Raw genomic sequence first — 20,051 nt, forward strand, 5'->3', positions numbered from 1 at the left:
TGTGGGGGAAGAAAAAATAATTTTCCTCCTACCTTTCTAAGTTCTTTTGGCAGGACTAATAATCGAATTAACATGAGACAGAGTAACAGAAGAAAATGACCAAATTTATTACGTATGTATATATATGAGGGCTCCCTAAGCATGTAGGACCAGAGTACAGATGGACACTTAAGGCTTATATACCATCTTGAGCTAAGGAGAAGAGAGGATTATAGTTGGGACTTCCAATGATATGAAGACAATTCACATGGAGATGAAAAAGCAAAAGTTTGGTAAATAAATGTTTCCTGGGTCATTTTAAACAATGGGACACAAAGAAAACTTTGATCAAAAGGCCTTGCTAGGTTCCTTCCTGTCTATCACACTTGATTCATATTAAATTATCGTTACGTATGATAATAGTTCCCATTTGGAGCAGGTTTTCTATCTAAATTCTTTTAGGCAATTAGGGGGAAGATTAAAGTTCTCTCAGAGTCTTTTATTTCTTGAAAATAACCAGCTTAAAATAGTATCCTAAACGGCATATTTTGGGGTGGTAACGTCTACTTCTCCTCATGACCAACCGGTACAGAAATATTCATAGCAGCATTATTCATAACAGGTAAAAAGTGGAAACAACAGAATGTCCATCAACAGATGAATGGATAAAATAAGGTATAATATATTCAAACAATGGAATATTACTCATCCATAAAGAGGCATGAAATACTGGTATATGCTACAATACAACATGGATGAATCTTGAAAACATCAAGTTAGGTGAAAGAAGCCAGTCACAAAAGACCATATATTGTACAGTTCCATTTATAGGAAACGGCCAGAGTAGGCAAATGCACATAAAAAGGTAGACCAGTTATTGCCAGGGGTTGGGAGGAGGGAGGAATGGCGAATGACTGCTAACGGGTACTGGTTTCTTTTGGGAGTGATGAAAATATTCTAGAATTAAAGAGTGGTGATGGTTGCACAACTCTGTGAACATACTAAAAAAACACAACACTGGAGCATTTTTTTAAAAGTGTGACCTCTATGCTATATGAAATATATGTCAATTTAAAATTACATTTTCACAATTGCAGCATTCATAGACGCTCCATGCTATCCAGGGAATGTAAACCAAAAGCAACAAATACAAGGCCAGCCACTCCCCCTCACAACCCGCACCCCACATACCCCCAAACCCCCATCCCCCCCACGCATACCCCCACCCCGTCCAGGGCCGCAACACTACCATCCCTGTGGGAGAAGCAAGGCCCGGATTGAGGGCTGTGACTGGGAGAGGTGATGACTGGGTGAGCTCTAAAAGAGGGCGGGGTGAAAAGGGGCGCGTCCAGTCCCTGTCGGCGAGGGGCGGGGCAGAGCGAAGCCTTCTCTCGCGAGATTATGCTGGTTCCGCATTTGAGATCTCTTAGGTGGGGGAGGCCGGCGAGGTGGGCGCAGCATCTTGCACCGGCTTATACCGGCTCGACCCCGGCTCGGAGCAGCAGAGGCCAGTGCTTCTGCTGTCGGCGGGCTGAGGACTGTGGGCTCCGTCCCGGTTTCCGCGCCGGCTCCGAATCCTGACCGCGGCGGGGGCCAGCGGCCCCTCCCGTCCCCTCTGAGGATAGAAGATGAGCTTCCTCTTGTGAGTGCGGCTCGGCTGAGGGGTCTAGACCTGAGTGCCGAGGGCGGGTAAGGGGGAAGAGCAGGGTCTGAGGCGAGGGCCGGACCCGGCGTGGCCGGCGCTTGCTTTGCCCCGGCTGGGGGCCACTGGGCAGGCCAGGACGTGGGCCGAGGCTGACGGTCGAGGCAAAGGAAGTGGAGCGAGAAGGCTGGGGAGCAGAAAGGCCCCGAAGCCGGTAGGGCCTCCAAACTTTTCCGCCTGAACGCCCCTGAGGTCGGAAGGACGATCTGGGGGCGGAGCCCCAGGCCCTACCGCAGGCTCCCCATTTCTCTAGGCTGGTGTCTTTTCTAGTAGCGATTCTTTGCTGACTTAGCTTTTTACTCCACCGTTTGTCCAGCTTTATTAACGTCAGTATTAAATGAACCCAGCGGGAAAATGCCGCCCCAGGAAAACGTGGAGTGCTGCAGTTTGAGAAGCATTGCTCTAACACCTTATTCTCAAGCGGCTCCCTCTACGTAGTATATTGCTTAAATATGTGTTGTATGGTTGGATAAATATCCATTTTAAAAAAGTTACGGACATCACCCACATACGTGACATTTTTATTAAACTTTATTAAGTTACATATTTTTTCATAACTAGAATTTATCTACATAGTTCCTTATTGTGAGAAATTTGGATTCTTTCGCTATTATAAAAGAGCACTACTGGAAATATCTTTGTCCAAATCGTTTATCCCCTCCTTTTGATTATTTTTTAAGGGTATAGGCTCCAAAGTATGTCAGAAAGTCTGTATGATTTAGATTTTAATTACAAATTTCTATATTACTACAGCAGTCCCCCAAGTCTTATGAGTTAATGTTTAGTTAGTGGTTTGTTTGTGGACGCACAGTTGCTTGGTTGCTCATTAGACCTAAATGTAAGGCTGTTTGTTTGTTTTAAACCTTGTTTTGTTGATGGACAGTTGAGTTTCCACTTTTGGCTTTTATGAATAATGATGCTATGAACTTTTGTGTACTACAGATTTTTGTATTGGATGTATGTGTTCGTTTCTATTAGCCATATACCTAGAAGTGGAATTGCTGAGTTACATGGTAACTATGTTTATTTAACCTTTTGAGGAACTGCCAAACTTTTTCAAATCACTGCACCATTTTGCATCCCACCGACACTGTTTGAGTTTCATTTTCCCAGCACCCTAGCTAGCATTTGTTAGTTGTCTTTTGGATTATAATCATCCTAGATGGTTGTGAAATGGTATCTCATTGTGATTTTAATTTACGGTTCCCTAACGACTGAGAAGGTTGAACAGCTTTGGGTGCTTATTGGCCATTTGTAAATTTTTTTTTGGAGTAATGTCTTCAAATCTTTTGACCATTTTTATTTTTAATTATAGTTGACAACCTTGGATCATTTTTAAATTGGGTTGTTTGTCTTTTTGTTTTTGAGTTGTAAGAATTCTTTATCCTGGATACAAGTCCCTTATAACATCTATGATTTGCAAATATATTTTCCTATTTTGTGGATTGTTTTCACTGTCTTTTTATTTATTTACTTTTTGGTTTTTCTTTTTTTGTTTTGTTTTCACTGTCTTGATAGTGCCATTTGAAGCACAAAATTCTTAATTTAGATGAAGATCATATTGAATCATAAGCCATCATTCTGTTAGTTTTCCATATGTAGCTTCCTGTCATTCACAGCTTTCTATTTGTGAAGGGTCATTCCTTCTAATTTAGTACTTCCCTATTAAATGTAGGTATTTAGCATGTTAAGAATTTTCCATGTTTGATTTTTACTGTTTTTGTTATTCCTTTTTACTTCTTAATCAGCCTTATTTAAAATTCAAATTACTCGGGTAAAGTGAAAGCCCACAGTTTTTGTTCCCTTACCCCTTCTTAGAAGTAATCACTGTATCTATTCTTTTTTTTTGTTTTAATTTTTTTAAATTTTTATTGGGGAATGTTGGGGAACTGTGTGTTTCTCCAGGGCCCATCAGCTTCCAGTCAAGTCGTTGTCCTTCAGTCTAGTTGTGGAGGGCGCAGGTCAGCTTCAAGTCCAGTCGCTGTTTTCGATCTTAGTTGCAGGGGACGCTCGCTGCCCACCATCCCATGCGGGAATTGCTCACCATCCAATGTGGGAATCGAACTGGCAACCTTGTAGTTAAGAGCTCACGCTCTAACCATCTGAGCCATCTGGCCGCCCCTAGGTGTATCGATTCTGACACTTGCAATGCATTTACAAAATGGGTTCTTGCTATACATTTGGATTTGTGTTTAACCATATCTTGAGATCTTTCCATGTGCATAGATGTAGTTCTATCTTGTTCTTGTATCTTGTTCTTAACTACTATATAGTACTCTATGATACAGATGTATCATGGACATATCATAGTTTTATTCATTCTTCTAATAAACCTTAGGATTGTTTCCAGGTTTTTTACCATTAAAAGCAATCTTGAAAAACGCATCCTTGTTTATATCTTAAGATACCTAGAAGTGGAAGGGACAGATTGAGGAGCATTTCAGTGTTAACATATACTGCCATATTGCCCTCCCCCAAACACCTAACACTTTCACCAATAGTGTATTAAAGTACGAATTTCTCTATAACACATTTAATTAGGTGGTTTTAATTTTTGACACTCAGATTAAGGAAAAATAAATCTTACTTTAATTAAACAGCCTTTCAGATGTTCGTTGCTCAATGTTATTTTTCCTTCTTAATTGCTTGTTCATCTCCTTAACCTGTTTTCCTAAAGGGTTCCTTACCTTTTTCTTAACAGATTATATTTTTATTATTCAGCCCATTGTTATCCAGTTTATTCTTTGTAATATGTGTTGCTAGTATTTTTTTTTTACTCTGTCTTCTTGCTCTTACTGAAATTTTAATTGTTATGATTTGAAATCCATTTTTTTTTTTAAGGTTTCTGGGTTTTGTGTCATGTTAGGAAGACCTTCCTTATGGATAGTGTGAGATAGGAATACAAACTTGTTTTTTTTTCCCTCAGTAACTAGTTGTTTCATTTATTTTTCCTGCTGAAACCTTCAAAATGTGTTACTTCCGCTGTGGTTTGCTTTGTGGCATCCCAAATATTTTAATATAGAAATTGGAGTTTTGAGCTATGTGAACCGTAAGGCTGCCTCCCTCCCAGCACCATTTTTTGCAGGTGGAAATTGAGGCCAAAAGGAAATTTAAGTTTCTCAAGCAGTCACAGAGGTAGTGGCAGATCAAGGACTAGAATCCAGGTTTTTTCTTCTTTTGGTTAAAGTGCCCTTTCTATTACACCAGACTGTTGCATGAGACATAGTTAAATTGCCTTCTTTGTGAAATTGTGCTGCTAATCCTGTTTCTTTGTGAGGAAAGAAATTTAAAGCATTCTTTCATTGTGATCCCGCCACCACCACCACCACCACCACCACTAATTCTGTCACTTTCCAGGCAGTATTTTTTACTTTATTTTGCAGAGCAGTTTAATGCCTAAAATTATGCCATTCTGCTTCTAGTCCTAAAAATTGATACACTTTTTTCTTTTAACCTAATAGCAGCAGCCGCTCTTCTAAAACATTCAAACCAAAGAAGAATATCCCTGAAGGGTCTCATCAGTATGAACTCTTAAAACATGCAGAGGCAACTCTAGGAAGTGGGAATCTGAGACAAGCTGTGATGTTGCCAGAGGGAGAGGATCTCAATGAGTGGATTGCTGTTAACAGTAAGTTTTTCATAACATTCAACTTTGCTGGTTTATAGGAGGATTTTCCTAAAATCTTTCTTTTTAATGAATTTTATTTTACAGGTATAATGGTTGTAATACAGTAGAGTATCTATAAAGGAACATGTACATCTAAAACTGTAGTTCTCTTCAGAGTACTTGGTTGGTTGTAGCTTTTGTGGTTGAGTAGAGAGACCTGAGGAGAAATGAGGAGTGCTTTGGGGTAATTTCTAGGGAGAATGGAGCTGAGTAGGGTCAAATAAAAGATTGATAAATGCAAAGATTCTATCTGTGGTGAACCATGACTTTGCAGGGAATCCATCTGCATAGTTGTGTTCCCACTCCCAGCAGCTCTCATCTGCCTGTGTACACAGAAAAGTCAATTGCAGTTTGGATCACCTGTCACTTGATTGTTGTGAGTTAGGAATAATCACAGGAAATTGAGAGATTGGGAGAAAAAGGAAGGACCCAGGAGCTGAAAGTCACTCGAGTTCAAGAAGACAAAGGCGTGACATGGAAGGATATGCTGAAGCTAGAGATTTGAATGATATCATTTCTGAGATGAGATCAGTTCTGGGCGATAAGGTTTAACTCTATTAAGAATTTCAGATGTTCCAGAATATTTAAAACTTTTTAATGGAAATTTTCAAACATACAGAAGTAGAGAAACTTGTACAGTGAATTCCCAGGTATCCATTATCCAGCTCCAGTAATGATCAATTCATGGCCAATTCATGATTCTTCTATGTATCTCACCCTAATTCTTTAGAAATGAATCCCAGACATATTATTTTATCTATAACTATTTCAGCATCTCTAAAAGATAGCTCCCCTTTTAAAGATAATTACAATACCGTCATTCCTTTGTTATCAAATATCCAATCAGTGTTCACATTTCCCCTGATAGTCCTATAAAATTTTTTTTTTAATGTATGGTTGGTTTAAATTAGGATCCAGAAAGCCTGTACATATGTTTCTTAAATCTCTAATTCCTAGGTTTCCCCTTATTATAGTCTTTTTTTTCCTTGCTGTTTTGTTGTTCTTGAAGAAATCAGTTCATTTGTTCTCCACAGTGTGTTTTGTTGATCGTATCCCCAAGGCATCCATTATGATGTTCTTTTCCTCCTTTTATTTCCCGTAAATGTTAGATCTGGAGCAGCACTGTCCAGTAGAACGCTGTCTGACGATGCAATGTTCCATATCTGCATTGGCCATTTAGCACTGGAAATGTGGCTAATGTGACTGCAGAACTGAATTTTAAATTTAATTTCATTTTAATATAAGTAGCCATGCTATGTGGCCAATGGCTACCATGCTAGCACAGATTTAGAACTTGGATCAGTCAGATTTGATTTTGTTTATAAGACTACTTCATAGGTGGTGGTATATACTTCCAACAGTGTAGATACTCCCATAGTGTCTAGTTGTCTTTTTATGTGGTATTAATCAGCTGTTGATAATTGTTGCCTTCATCAGCACTGTCTGATAGAAATATAATGTGTAAGCTACAAATGTAATTTAAAATTTTCTAGTAGACACAATAAAAAAAATTTTGTTTTTCTCAGCTCACTAAAAAGCCATTGTGCATATTGCTGAGATTAAAAAAAAAGGTGTAGAACTATGTAAGATGTTATTTTTTGTGTAAGACAGGATAAGGAAACAGGGGGCAGGAGACAAAGGGAGGATTTGGAGTGGTTGGAATTCAGATTTTTTTCACAGCACATTTCTATATATTTTGATATGTGAAGTATATATATTCAAAAAAGACCCTTTTTTCAAACCTTACTCAAATTATCATCTTTTATTCTGAAGGCATCTGTTGGCCTTCTTCAGCCTTAGATTTTTCTTTGAGACTTATTGCCCTAGATCAACTGTTTTCAATCCTTTTGGTCTCAGAATCCCTTTATTCTCTTAAAATTTATTGAGAACCCCAAAGAGCTTTTAATTACTGTGTTTCCCCCAAAGGAAGACTTAGCTGGACAATCAGCTCTAATGCGTCTTTTGGAGCAAAAATTAATGTAAGACCCAGTCTTATTTTACTATAAGATTGGGTATAACATAACATAACATAACATAAAACATAACATCATTAATATAATGTAATATAATATAATGTAATATAATATAATATAATATATAACATAATATAATATAATACCCGGTCTTATTTTACTATAAGACCGGGTATTATATTATATTATTTATATTATATATTATAATATAAATAATATAATACTGGGTCTTATATTAATTTTTGCTCAAAAAGATGTATTAGAGTTGGTTGTCCGGCTAGGTCTTTCGGGAAAAGGCGGTATTTAGGTTATGTCTAGTGATACTTACTGTGTTAGAAATTAAAGCTGAGAAATTTTAAATACTACTGATTTTTTTTTGAAAGAATATTATTTAATTGGTTAAAAGAAAAAAGGCAGCTCTTAAAGGTGTAAGTTTTAGGTGTTCGGAAAACTTACTCAAATACTACTTATTTTTTAATTCATCTAAAAATTGCAATAATATACCCATTACCTGTTAACTTTTTTTTTTTAATGAAAATGAGTATTTTCCAAAATAAATCTTAGAAGTATGGCATTGTTTTTATATGTTTGTAAATCTTAATGTCTGACTTGATCGGAAGCAGCTGGATTCTCATGTCTGCTTCTGTATTCAGTCTGTTGTGGTGGAGCCTCTGGACAACTCCACTGTGCCTCCTGAGAGAATGAGAGTGAAAAGAACAATTAAAATAGTTCCAACCTCACAGATTCCTCCCCTGAAAGGGAATCCCTGGACCACATTTGGAGAAGAGCTGCTTTAGACCAATAAGCTGGCACACCATCTGGGCATACTCTTTGTTTTGAATGAATATTGAGTGCTTAGTATTACTTTCTTAGAAACATGACTAAGAGAAAGGTTTACTAAAGGGAGTTTTGTACAAAATTCCTTTTGACAAGTGGAACTTTTTAATCTCATTTTAAGAAACTTGAAGAAGTCTTAGTGGATTTTTAGGTACTCCTTTTTAGACAGGGAACTAAAACATTTTTGAAAACTTGTGTGGTTTTAAGGCTTATGTCGTTCTCTTTGCACAAGAGTGTATGTCTCTCTGATCCCCTTCCTCTTCTATTTTCTTCTAGCTGAAGCTCCTTTAGGAAGTACTCCCTGACACCCTCAACTCATCAATATGTTGCCTTTTCTCTGAACTGTCACACTTATTTTGGCCTTTGGATACTATCTTCTCATATGTTGTGTGATTCATCTCTTATAATTGTGTCCCTTCTGTTAGCTGGAGACTCCAGGGCAATGAACATCATCCCGTGGCTTTTTTATATCCTTAGTATTCATTAGGCCTCAATTTTTTATGGTGAATTAGATTTTTTAAATGCCTATTAATAGCTGATCTACTGCCCCCCTCACAATATATTCTATAACTCTTGTAACAGAGATGGTATTGTTTGGTCCAGATTGATAAGAAGCTATGGATTTTTTTCATTCCCTGGATGGAATCATTCTCTAACGATGTAGTAGGCACCATTAAGTTAGAAGTGTCTAATTTTTATTTTTCTGCTGTTATATACTGGTTAAAAGCTTAGTATATTTGAAAGTTAACTTCACTTGGGTATGAGAACTTACAAAGAGAAAAGAATTTACAGTATCTCTCTGGATTGTTAAATCTCCCAAGGATTTGCATTATCTATTTATCCTTCAACTGAGAGGTCTGATGTTTTGTTGTGCTTACACAGACATTTTAATACAATTCTGCTTTTATCTTTCCAGCTGTGGATTTCTTCAACCAGATCAACATGTTATACGGAACTATTACAGAATTCTGCACTGAAGCAAGCTGTCCAGTCATGTCTGCAGGTCCAAGGTATTTGTTACTGCCTAGTATATAGGTATTTGAATTACTAAATAAAGCTGATCACTAATCGATAGAAATTAAATAAAGACTTTTTGTTTTTCTTATCTGACTGCTTGTGTAAAAACCGTCAAATTTTATGAAGTCTTGAATACTTATGAGCTTTTAGTTATTATTAAATACTTTGGCATTTGGTACTTAGGGTTTGATTTTGTAATTGCATTACAGTAAGTGTGAGTGTTCAATTGTAGAAGTAAAAGGAAAAAAATTTAGATAGGTTTACCTTGCGTTGCAAAAGTTATGTTTTGTTTTTCAATTTTATTACAGTATGGTTCTGTTTCTGTTTTATTTTTTTAACTGCTATTTGTGTAATTCTTTTTTTTCCCCTTCTTCCCCCAACCCCCTACTCCGGTTCAAGCTGTTGTTTCTCAGTCTAGTTGTGTAGGACACAGCTCCCTGGCCCATGCTGGTATGATGAGCCTTGTGGCCCCACCCCCCGGCTGAGGCAGTCGGTCTACAGTCGTTGGCCAGCCGCTCAGCGGCTCACGGCAGCTCTCGGCCGGCTGCGGGCCGCTTACGGCAGCACACAGTCATGGCAGCCTGCCGTAATTTACACCAACGTCTGGGTGCTCACGGCAGCCCAGCTCCAGGGAGAGCTGTTGTTCACAATCTTAGCTGTAGAGGGCGCAGCTCACTGGCCCATATGGGAATCGAACCAGCGACCTTGGGGTTAGGAGCACAGCTGCTGTTTCTGGTTTTTAAATCAATTTCTTGAAAGAGTTTTTAGTTGCTTCTTTAGTATTTGATTATTTTTTTCTTGTGCTGATTTTGTGTTAATTACTTCCAAATAGTGCTGCTTCAGTTATCTGGCTTAAAGATGCTAGAAAATTTTTTTATAACAAATTTCAAGAAATATTTGAGAAAGAGGTGGAACTCTTTGTCATCCTTAATGTTGGCAAAGTGTGATGGGATTAATGTTTCAGTGTGTTTCCATCTAATCTTTTTCCTATAGTAGATGACTGATTTTGTGTGATAATAGATGGTATCAAGATATTTACCTCTTGGGAAAAATTGTCTATTCTGAATTTGAAGTTGGCTACAGGTATAAAGGGTAAATAGGTCCCTAACGAGTTTGGAGTCCTATTTTTATTGTAGTATTTCAGGAGAGATGTTTTTATTTTGTGTTGTTTTAAGTTTCATTTCTCAAACTTTCTTAAAAGAAATTTAAGTAAAATAAGTAGGAAAATTAAAGTTATCTATGGCTTAAATGCTTTACACAGTGAAGTTTGTATAAGTTTTGTTAATCGTTCTAACTCAGCAAAGGTGAGGAGGGGAAAATGCATGCCTAACTAAGGGTGTGTCTTTAACACCCTTTTCACGAAACAGGGTTTTATAATCGTAACTCTCTTGGTGATAACTTGATGGCCAAGGAACTCAGAATGTGTTGATCCATCAGCTCCTTCCCCAGTCCTCTGCAGCTTTTGCCTAACAGACAGGAATGCAGTTCCTTTATTTTTCCCAGGGCTATGTTAGAAAACATCCATTCTGGCACTGCCAGCTGCCACATCGTCTTCCTTTCCTCTTCCTTTCCTCCAGTTATAACCATCACATTTCAGAATCATTCTATAGGAAACTCAATAATCTTCAGTATATGTTTAGGTAATTTACTAAAGATACGCATAACTTCTGTTAACAAAATGTGAACCTACTTTGATTATAAGTTGCACATTTGTTGATGTTTTTGATAACTTGATCAGTAAAACCTTTCTCTCTTCAGATATGAATATCATTGGGCAGATGGTACTAATATTAAAAAGCCAATCAAATGTTCTGCACCAAAATACATTGACTATTTGATGACTTGGGTTCAGGATCAACTTGATGATGAAACTCTTTTTCCTTCTAAGATTGGTGAGTTAAGGTTGTAGAACTGTTTTTCTTTTTAAATAATAAATGTGTTCTTTTTAAAGCTCTGTTACTTTAAGAAAATGTAACAGATTGCCAAATTTCTCTCCAAAAATATTATAAATGTATACTCCCTTCAGACATATTTGTGTCTGCCTATGTTTCTTCACCAATATTGGTAGTAACCATTTTTTAAATCATAATTTGGGTAGATACATTTGTTTTAAGGTACATTTTAAAAATATTGATGAGATTGAACATTTTGTGGTTTATTAATCATTGTGTTTTCTGTTTATATCCTTTGTCCATTTCTTTGTATGTTAAGGATATTAGCTCTCTGTCATACATGTTGTATGTATTTTTTTCCAGGTTGCCTTTTGTCTTGTGTTCATGAAGTATTTTTACTATATATAACTTTTCTTATTTTGTCCTATTAATCTTTTCTTTAATGATGTCTAGAATTTAATCAGTGATTAGAAAGGTGTTCCCTCCTTCAGTATTATAAAAATATTTGTCCATATTTTCATTTTAGTACTTCTTTAGTTTTGTTTTCACATTTAAATCTTCTGTCAGGAATTTTTTTTTTCTCTTAATGTTCCCTTCATTTTTTTTTCCTATTATAAATGCTAGTCAGTTTGTCCAGTGCTATTTGTCAAATACATGTGCCTTTTCTCCCGATTATCACAGTGCTACATATGTTGGAGTCTTTTAATCCCTTTATCTGTTCCTGTAGAAATTCCCCACTGTTTTAATTAACCATGGCCATACATCTTTGAGCGTCTTGTAGGGCTAGTCTCTCTTCCTTGCTCTTCTTTTTCAGAATATTCACGGTTATTCTGGGATATTTGTTCTTCCAAAGAACTTAGAATCATTTTGTTAAGGTAAAAAAAAAAAATCTTTGTGAGATTTTGATTATGATTTCATTCAATTTTTAGATTAACCATAGGGTTTCTTGTTCTCTTGACAATACTGTCTTTCTAAGAACAAGGTATATTTCTTCATTTATTCATGTCTCTTATTATTCCTCTTGTAAAATTCTGTAGTTTATTTTATTCTAATCCTTCAAGTTTCTTAAGTTTATTTCTAGGCATTTAATGTTTTTTTATTGATATCTGGTTTCTAACTGGTTATTGTTTAGTATAAAGATGTTGATTTTTATATAAATTTTATAATTGACCATCAGACTTGGATTGTTTCTGTTGATTTTCTTGAGTTTTTTAAGAATACAGTTACATCATACTGAGATAATAATTTTGCCTCTTCCTTGTGATATGTATACTTCTTGTGTAACTCTTACCTAATTGCACTGACTGGTATTTTTAGAGCAGTGCTGACTAATAGTGATGACAGCAAACATCCTTTTCTTGCTTCCTTATACCGGGGGTGCCAAAAAATGTATACACATGACTTGTATTCATCTTTTGTTATCAGTATATATTGAGTATTATAATTTTAATATAGTTTTTCCTTTCTTAAAATGTCTCTACATTGTTTTGGCACCCTGTGTATGTGAGTGCTTCTAGTACTTCAGCATTAAGCAGGAATCTTGCTTATGGTGAGAGGTGTGTGAATTTTTTTAGGTCAGGTATGGTTGTAGAATTTTGCCAGATACTTTTCCTGTATCTGTTGTTGATGAGCATAAGGTTTTTTCCATTACTTTTTTAATGTTCTCCTGGAAGAGTATTTTTTATTTGCTAATACTTGGATTAAGATTTTGGCATTGGTATTCATGGATGACATTAGTCCTTGTCATTTGCAGTTTAAGGGTGTCTTACGAAGAGCATATTGTGGGATTCTGTCTTGTCTGTTCGCGCCGCTATAACAAAAATGTCAGAGGCTGTATGGCATATAAACAACGGAAATTTATTTCTCACACTTCTGAAGGCTGAAAGTCCAAGATCAGGGCGCCAGCATGGTTAGGTTCTGGTGAAGGTCCATTTCCAGACTGCAGACTGCCGACTTCTCACCTAGTCCTCACATAGAGGAGGGGCAATCTCTCTGGGGCATCTTTCATAAGGGCACTAATTTCATTCACGAGGGTTCTGCCCTCGCGACCAATTCACCTCCCAAAGGCTCCACCTACTAATGTTATCACCCAGGAGGTTAGGACTTCAACATAAGGATTTTGCTGTGGGAGGACACAAACATTCAGACCATAGCAGAGTTCTTTTTTTGCAGTCTAATCAGAGGCTCTTTCGGGAGAAAAATTTACATCATGTCGTTACACTTGGTCTGTTTGCTGTTGGTTAGGTTTTCCGTTCTATTAAACCTTTTATTTCCTTTCTCACTGATTCATTATTGTATGTTGACTACGCGTGACTGTTTCTGTTCAATTGAGCTTGGAAAGTGCTTAGATGAAAACAAATTAGATTGCTTTATTCACGTTTTCCTCATGGAGGATAAAGAATATTTTTGACTTTATTCTCTTTTCAGCTTCCCATTCTACAATAATTTATCCTAATGTTCTGAAATTCTTTTCTACCTAATTATTATCCACATCTACTTATGCCGGTTATTTATTCATATTCGGTGAAACTTCATTATTCATTTTAACTAATATTTCCAAATTATTACTGTTCCTTTCATTAGCAAGATGCCCATTTGTAAATTCTGAGAGAAAAGGAATTTGACTTAGAACCCATTTATAATACAGAAAAACAAAATCCCAGTTCAGAAAAAAATGCCCATAAGTTTCAGAATAAATGTTTGAAAGGGCAGGTTGTCACCCCAGACTGGGGGTGGGGTAACCCCCACAAAAAATCAGCTTCTAAGAGCAAAATATACTAAAGTTCAAGCTATTGAGGACTGATTGAGAAATAAAACACAGAGAAGGAGAAAGGGTTTTTAGCCTTTATCCTCTGAAAGATTAAAGAAAGTTTCTAGAGTAATGTTCTGGAACAGACGTTTAAGGCCAACTAATCTAGGTTAGCAGATGCCTTCTTCTGTGTTTATTTACTATACTCAGTGCCATTTGTCTTGTCTTTTTCCTATCCCTGCCTTCTAAGAGACTTTGGTCTTGTCAACCAAAATTCTCAGCAATGTAACCAGTCACATCCCCACCTGCACTGTTTGGAGAGATTACCAAACCTGTTCCTAATACTTTTTCTAAGGAAGTGTTTATTTTCTTTGATATAAGGAGCTGCCTTTCCTCCTTTTTTCAGGAACAAGAAAATGAAAATAGCACTTTTAAAAAATTAAAAAGTTGGGGACTTCTCGTTTAAGAAAGAAAACTAGCTTTTTGGAGTAATTCAGAAGATAAAATACTTTTTATTTGTGAATAGTAGATTATGATGTCTCAGAGTGTGCTCTGTTTTTTTTTTTTTTCTTTTGCTTAGGAGAGTTTCCAGTCCTGGCTGAGTATGTAAAAAAAAATTTTAGAGTTACAAATAACAAAGAGTAAAAATTTTCTATTTATAGTCAAAATGCTTATTCTTGTTGCAGTTAAGCTTAAGAAGAAACTCTTCATTATTAAACAACTAAAATTATGTTTATTTTAACTTTGATTCAGTAGCAGCTTACATAACTTTTGATACCTGTGCCTGCTATTTTAAGGCAGTTAGAAAAAGTGTGGTATGTGAACATAACCTCATATACTTAGGTTTGGGATTCTGTTTTCCCTTTTCTTTGAAAAAATACATGAAAATATCGGCTTGTATTTATTTGTGAATGTGTGTGTTTCTGTGTTGGAGTTGCTCGTGGCTGTGTCTAAACTTGTTGCTGTTCAATTAGATAAAAGACTAATGGATATATATGTATATTTGATTATAGGTGTCCCATTTCCCAAAAACTTTATGTCTGTGGCAAAGACCATTCTAAAGCGTCTGTTCAGGGTTTATGCCCATATTTATCACCAGCACTTTGATTCTGTGATGCAGCTGCAAGAGGAGGCCCACCTCAACACCTCCTTTAAGCACTTTATTTTCTTTGTTCAGGTAAGTTGAACCTGTTGACTTCTGTGTCCTTTGAATTGGATACATTTGACTTGGTAACTTTATTTAATAAAGAGCAACTTATAGAATCTTATTTATATATGTAGAGCTAAGTATAAGCAGGGTTCTCTTTTCTGCATTGTTTATCTTACCGACGTGTGTAGCAGCATAGAAAGCATCACCCCCCATTTTGGGCTTTCTGCCTCTGGCTGCCCAGATCTCTGGTTAGGATACGACAAGGAGCACTGAAACCCCAAGAAAGCTTGTCCATACCCTTCAGTTCCATTGCTACTGCTGCATGAAGGGATGCTATGAAAAACACTTGCAGTTGGCTTGTTTCATGAGATGTTTATGCCTGGAAGAGAAACTTTTAGAAGAACCTGTTAGCTGCTATCATGGATTGAGTTTCCAGAAGTCCCACCTCAGGCCAAATCTTATGAAATCAGTAGCTAGAAACTTAATAAAGGGTCACCCCTTTCAGAAATGTGGCCCATTGCCTTATGGGCCTTAAGTTGGAATTGGAACTTTTAAAAATCAAAATAAGTCACATTGCAAAAGAAATCAAAGAATTGGGATTTCTTTAGCCTCACTTTAGGGATATATAATTAGCAAAATACAAATGTGTCTAGATACTATTTTTTGGTGGAAAAACCAGTAGCTTTGTAGTAAGTATTGTGTATTAGAATTCTATGTATCACACAAAGGAGAATGTATTGTACTCTTCTCTGTCTTCCTTCTGAGATTGTTGCAGGGCATAGAAATATATATACAATATAGATATAGATACAGATATATGAAAGGAAAAGATTCACTGCTCAGAGGTGGCCACTATCAAAGGTTCAGTGTATAGTTTTCAAATAATTTCTATGTAAATGCAAACATACAGTTTTGATTTTAATGTTTTACACAGTGAGCATTATGGTAATATATACAATTGCTTATTTAGTAAGTTCCTTATATTTTAAAAAGGGGAGTAAAAAAAATCACATTTTAAAATGTTCACAGAGATCATTTCATCATTCTTTCAGATTTCAGAAAACTAGGGTTGAGTCCCTTCTCTGAATGGTATTGACAGAGTTTTAATTTAAGATCTATTTTTAAATTTTATTTTTTCTCTTTTTAGGAGTTTAATCTGATTGATAGGCGTGAGTTGGCACCTCTTCAGGAATTAATTGAGAAGCTTGGATCGAAGGACAGATAAATGTTTCTTCTAGAACACAGTTATCCTCTTGCTTCATCTAATGCTATAGAGCTATCTCGTTGCTATCTGTTATAAACTAGTGATATAAACTTTAACAGGATAAAAAGACACCAATTGTTTGAGTCTACTGATAAAAACTGTCCCGAAGGTTGGTTGGCCTAGTTATCTTCAGAGTGAGAAATGCAGGACACAGCCAAATCTGAGGCACTATGTGACCACTCCTGTTATTGTCACAGAATCACACTTGATTTATGTGATTATTAACCTGTAGTTTATCAGTTTACTTACTATTCTTTTATTGAAGATTTAGTCTTTTTCAGGTTACAGTATAATGGATATTAAGAATTTCCATCAATAATTTATTAATAAGTTTCCACAACAAATTTCCTCATAACACAATCAGATCAGTTTTATTCTGCTTTTATTTTACAAATAGAAGGGATATTTTTAAGTTTCCTTAAGATTTAGAATATTTGTGTCACTTTGGATAAGCTTTTAGTTTGAAGTTGTACACTAGTGTTTTTATAGAAAATACATGTATGTATATTTTTTCAAAATCCACGATTGCAATTTAAATCATCATATGATGTGTGACAGTAACCAAAGTTATTTCAAAAATTACTTTATTTTTTAATCTTTATTTGGGATTTTATTCATATATGAACCTAAATGTTTAGGAGTGTGTATCAGAAATAATTTTTTAAGGCATCTAAGATGGTCTTGTAGATTTTTATTTTGAAATACTTCATTCAGATTAATTTTAATACGCAGCTTCAGGCTGAGAAAAAGAAAACTTGCAAAAATTAATGACAAATTTAGGTCTCAAAACCACTATCTTCATTCACGTTGTCTTTCAGAGGCCTTGAAATTCCAGATGAGAGAATGGAACAAAGTATTCAGATTACTTGATTATTTTGTTTTGAGTTTCCTTTTTTAAAAAAAATCACTCCTATATGTTTTTATTGTGACTTGAGACTTAGTTAAGAGTAGTGTAGAAATGCACAAACTTTATCCCAATAAGGATAAAACTTCAGGAAAACCGTAATTAAAAAAAAAAACCTTGAAAGGTGTACACATTTTATACACAGCTAAAAGTTTGGTGTGTTACCTATTTGTGTGTGTGTGTGTGTGTGTGTGTGTGTGTGTGTGTGTGTTTAAAGGAGACAAAAATGGGAAGAATAAGTAAAAAAAAAAAAAGTCTGTTGAGCCCCCATTGGGGCTTCATCCTGTTATAATTGTTTTTGTATCAAAACTTGAAATTATTCTGTTTCTATTGGGATTAAAAGAATCTTTCTCATTTGTGAAGAAGAGATCTGATTTTCATTAGGTTTCTGACAGTTTAAAAATGTATTGACCACAAGTATACTGAAGACTTGCAATATTGGCGCCACTTTGTCAGCATTCTGTCGCAGAGCTGTGTCTTTTGCAAAGTACTCACCAACTTCCTTGATGGCTTTGACAAAGGTTAGTTTTGACAGGGTTTTTTTGATATTTATTTTTATTATTCCACTAGAGTATAAAGAAAAGAATTGCTTAGAAACTTCATTTTTATAACAATTTCAATAAATTCTTAAACATACAGAATTTTAACGGAAACAACATTTTATTTGATTTAGGCAGAAACCATACCTCATTGTTTCAGGAATTAAAGAGTGGAATAATCAACTATGAAAAAAAGAGAAAAGCCTTCTATGGGAAATTCCACAATCCACAGTTTAAGTTTATTCAAACTTATGTCAGGTGGTTTGTATGTTTATATTGATCATTTACAAACAAGAAAGCAAGTTTCTAAATGCCATCTAGAGTGTTAACTGCCTCTTGACTTTAAACATTGTTGGCTTTAATTAAGTCTGCAAAGAATGAAATTAGATTTAACTACGGTTATACCCTCATCATCATTTCTAGTATTTCAGATATTCTCAACAAAAGGATTCTCACTTTTTCCCATTTATTTTCAGTGATAGAAATCCTCCCTCTCTTTATAACTCAGCCCTAAAACGAACCAAAGATGGTCATGTTAGAATAGTAGTAAAGGCCTCTTATTAATAAAACATAAAATTGTTGGTAATTTGAAAGTCAGAATGTCCTCTTTTTAACAAAAAAAAATTGAAACATTACCAGGTTCCCAAGCTAATCTGGCTTAACCAACAATGCATCTAAACATTAGTGTTAACATTATTTGTTTACCTCCAATGATACGGAGTTGAAGACGGAATTGGAGGAAGGGGAGAGGATGACACTTCCCTGACTTGGCTGGAGAGCCAACCTTTGATAAGACTTGGAAGAAATCAGTCTGTCTTTGACTCCTCTCACTTTTGATTTAGCTCCCTGTGCCCAGGGGTCTCCCTGTTCACAACACTCGCTCCCCTGCCCCCTCCCAATCATAAGTAATCTCTCAGTGTCTGTCTGATTCGCTGCTCCTCACACAATAGTCATGGGGTGGAGAGTACTTTGTAAATTACGCAGTTAATCCTTTGGTGCTTTTATTTCCAGGCCTTTAAAAAAACTTTTGGACAATGAGATGCAAATTTTTGTTTGAATATTGAAACTCCTTGTACTACAGTTTTTGTATTGACAGCCAAATGTATCCTTCTCCAGACTGAATAACGGGATTTTAGAGGGCTGCCAGCTAACAAAGTATTTCCTTTCATTTTAGACTTGTAGAGCCCTAGCTCATGTAGCTGCCTGCTCAAGAAATGCAAATCTGTATTCATCATAACTCTGATAACAACAAAAGGAAAGTTTTCTTAGTGTGAGACAAGAGGAGCAATCCTGGTGGTGATTTGAACTTTCTAATCACTGTTGTGCTTTTCTCAGAGCAGTGAGGTTACACAAGGAGTGGAGCTTCTGAACTTAACATTATTACCTCATAAGCGTAAACAAATCGGGCCCAGAGTGTAAGTCCTAGAAATTTGTGTCCAGGCAGCCCCAGTCGTGGCGCTGGTGTTAACCTCTGCCTGGTTATATAGGAGGCTCTCCTGCCTGTAGAACTCTGGCCTGAAAAATGCCGGCTGGGACACCAAACCACCTTCAACAGGAACATTTCCTCCTCATATCTGTTCAGTAAGTGGATTTGATTTTTACTGTTTTTGAATTCTGACAAAGGGAAAATAGTTGTCCCTCAGTCTTCCTGTGTTTTTGTGATATTTCAGTCTGTTAAAGGCTTTGAAGATATTCCATGCGATAGTAGTAATTTTATTGAAGCAACTGCATTGAAATTCACTTGGGTTTTCTCATCACATTCTGTTCCAAACATACTCTGTAAATCCAAATGGATTGCTAGTGTGCTATAGATTTATTATAGCACAACATTCTATGGTCTACATCAAAAAATAGCTTGCATAAGTGTTTTGGTTATCATCGAAAATATTCTTAAATGTTCTTTACATGAAAATTTATGTTGTATTTTTAAACCTTTAGGGGCTTTATCTATTTTTCTAAGTCAGTTAACTGTACTTTAAAAAAAAAGTATTTTGTATCTACTTTTGTAATTTCATCAGAATAAAATATATTGAAAGAAAAATGACTGATTAAAGTGTCTCAGCACACGTACTTGTGAAACTTCAGATTCTTGCAGCTTCTGTGGAAAGTTGTTTTTGCATATGATTTAGTAACTAAAACATTTTCCTAAATCTTAAAAGAAAGGGAAGTTCTTAAATGAACTAAATACCTTATAATACCAGGACCCCCACCCCCAAGGAACAGCAACTGCCGATTACAGTAGCTAAAACACCCCAGACAAAATATAAGTCGTCTCCTTCCTACCATGCTAAACAAGCTCTTGACTTCTTGTACATTTCCTGGCAGTGAGATTGAGAAAAGGGAAGAAGAGAGACTGGACTCCTTAATTTTCTGAACTT

At 36.0% G+C, this 20,051-nt stretch overlaps 1 protein-coding gene across 2 annotated transcripts; it reads left to right on the top strand.

Annotated features, from left to right (window-relative positions):
- Positions 1 to 1,370: 1,370 nt before the first annotated feature.
- Positions 1,371 to 18,733, top strand: MOB1A (MOB kinase activator 1A). 2 transcript variants are annotated; one of them, XM_033125001.1, is made up of 6 exons: positions 1,371 to 1,621; positions 5,143 to 5,309; positions 9,075 to 9,168; positions 10,934 to 11,067; positions 14,830 to 14,993; positions 16,114 to 18,733. In XM_033125001.1, the coding sequence occupies exons 1-6, from the start codon at positions 1,608 to 1,610 to the stop codon at positions 16,189 to 16,191; spliced, it is 651 nt and encodes a 216-aa protein (XP_032980892.1). In that variant the 5' UTR covers positions 1,371 to 1,607; the 3' UTR covers positions 16,192 to 18,733. The 2 variants fall into 2 exon arrangements, with proteins under 2 accessions (XP_032980892.1, XP_032980893.1); XM_033125002.1 differs by having other exon boundaries at positions 5,146 to 5,309.
- Positions 18,734 to 20,051: the final 1,318 nt, after the last annotated feature.

The sequence above is a fragment of the Rhinolophus ferrumequinum genome, chromosome 13, assembly GCF_004115265.2.
Source record: "Rhinolophus ferrumequinum isolate MPI-CBG mRhiFer1 chromosome 13, mRhiFer1_v1.p, whole genome shotgun sequence".
In the NCBI taxonomy this organism is placed as follows: Eukaryota; Metazoa; Chordata; class Mammalia; order Chiroptera; family Rhinolophidae; genus Rhinolophus; species Rhinolophus ferrumequinum.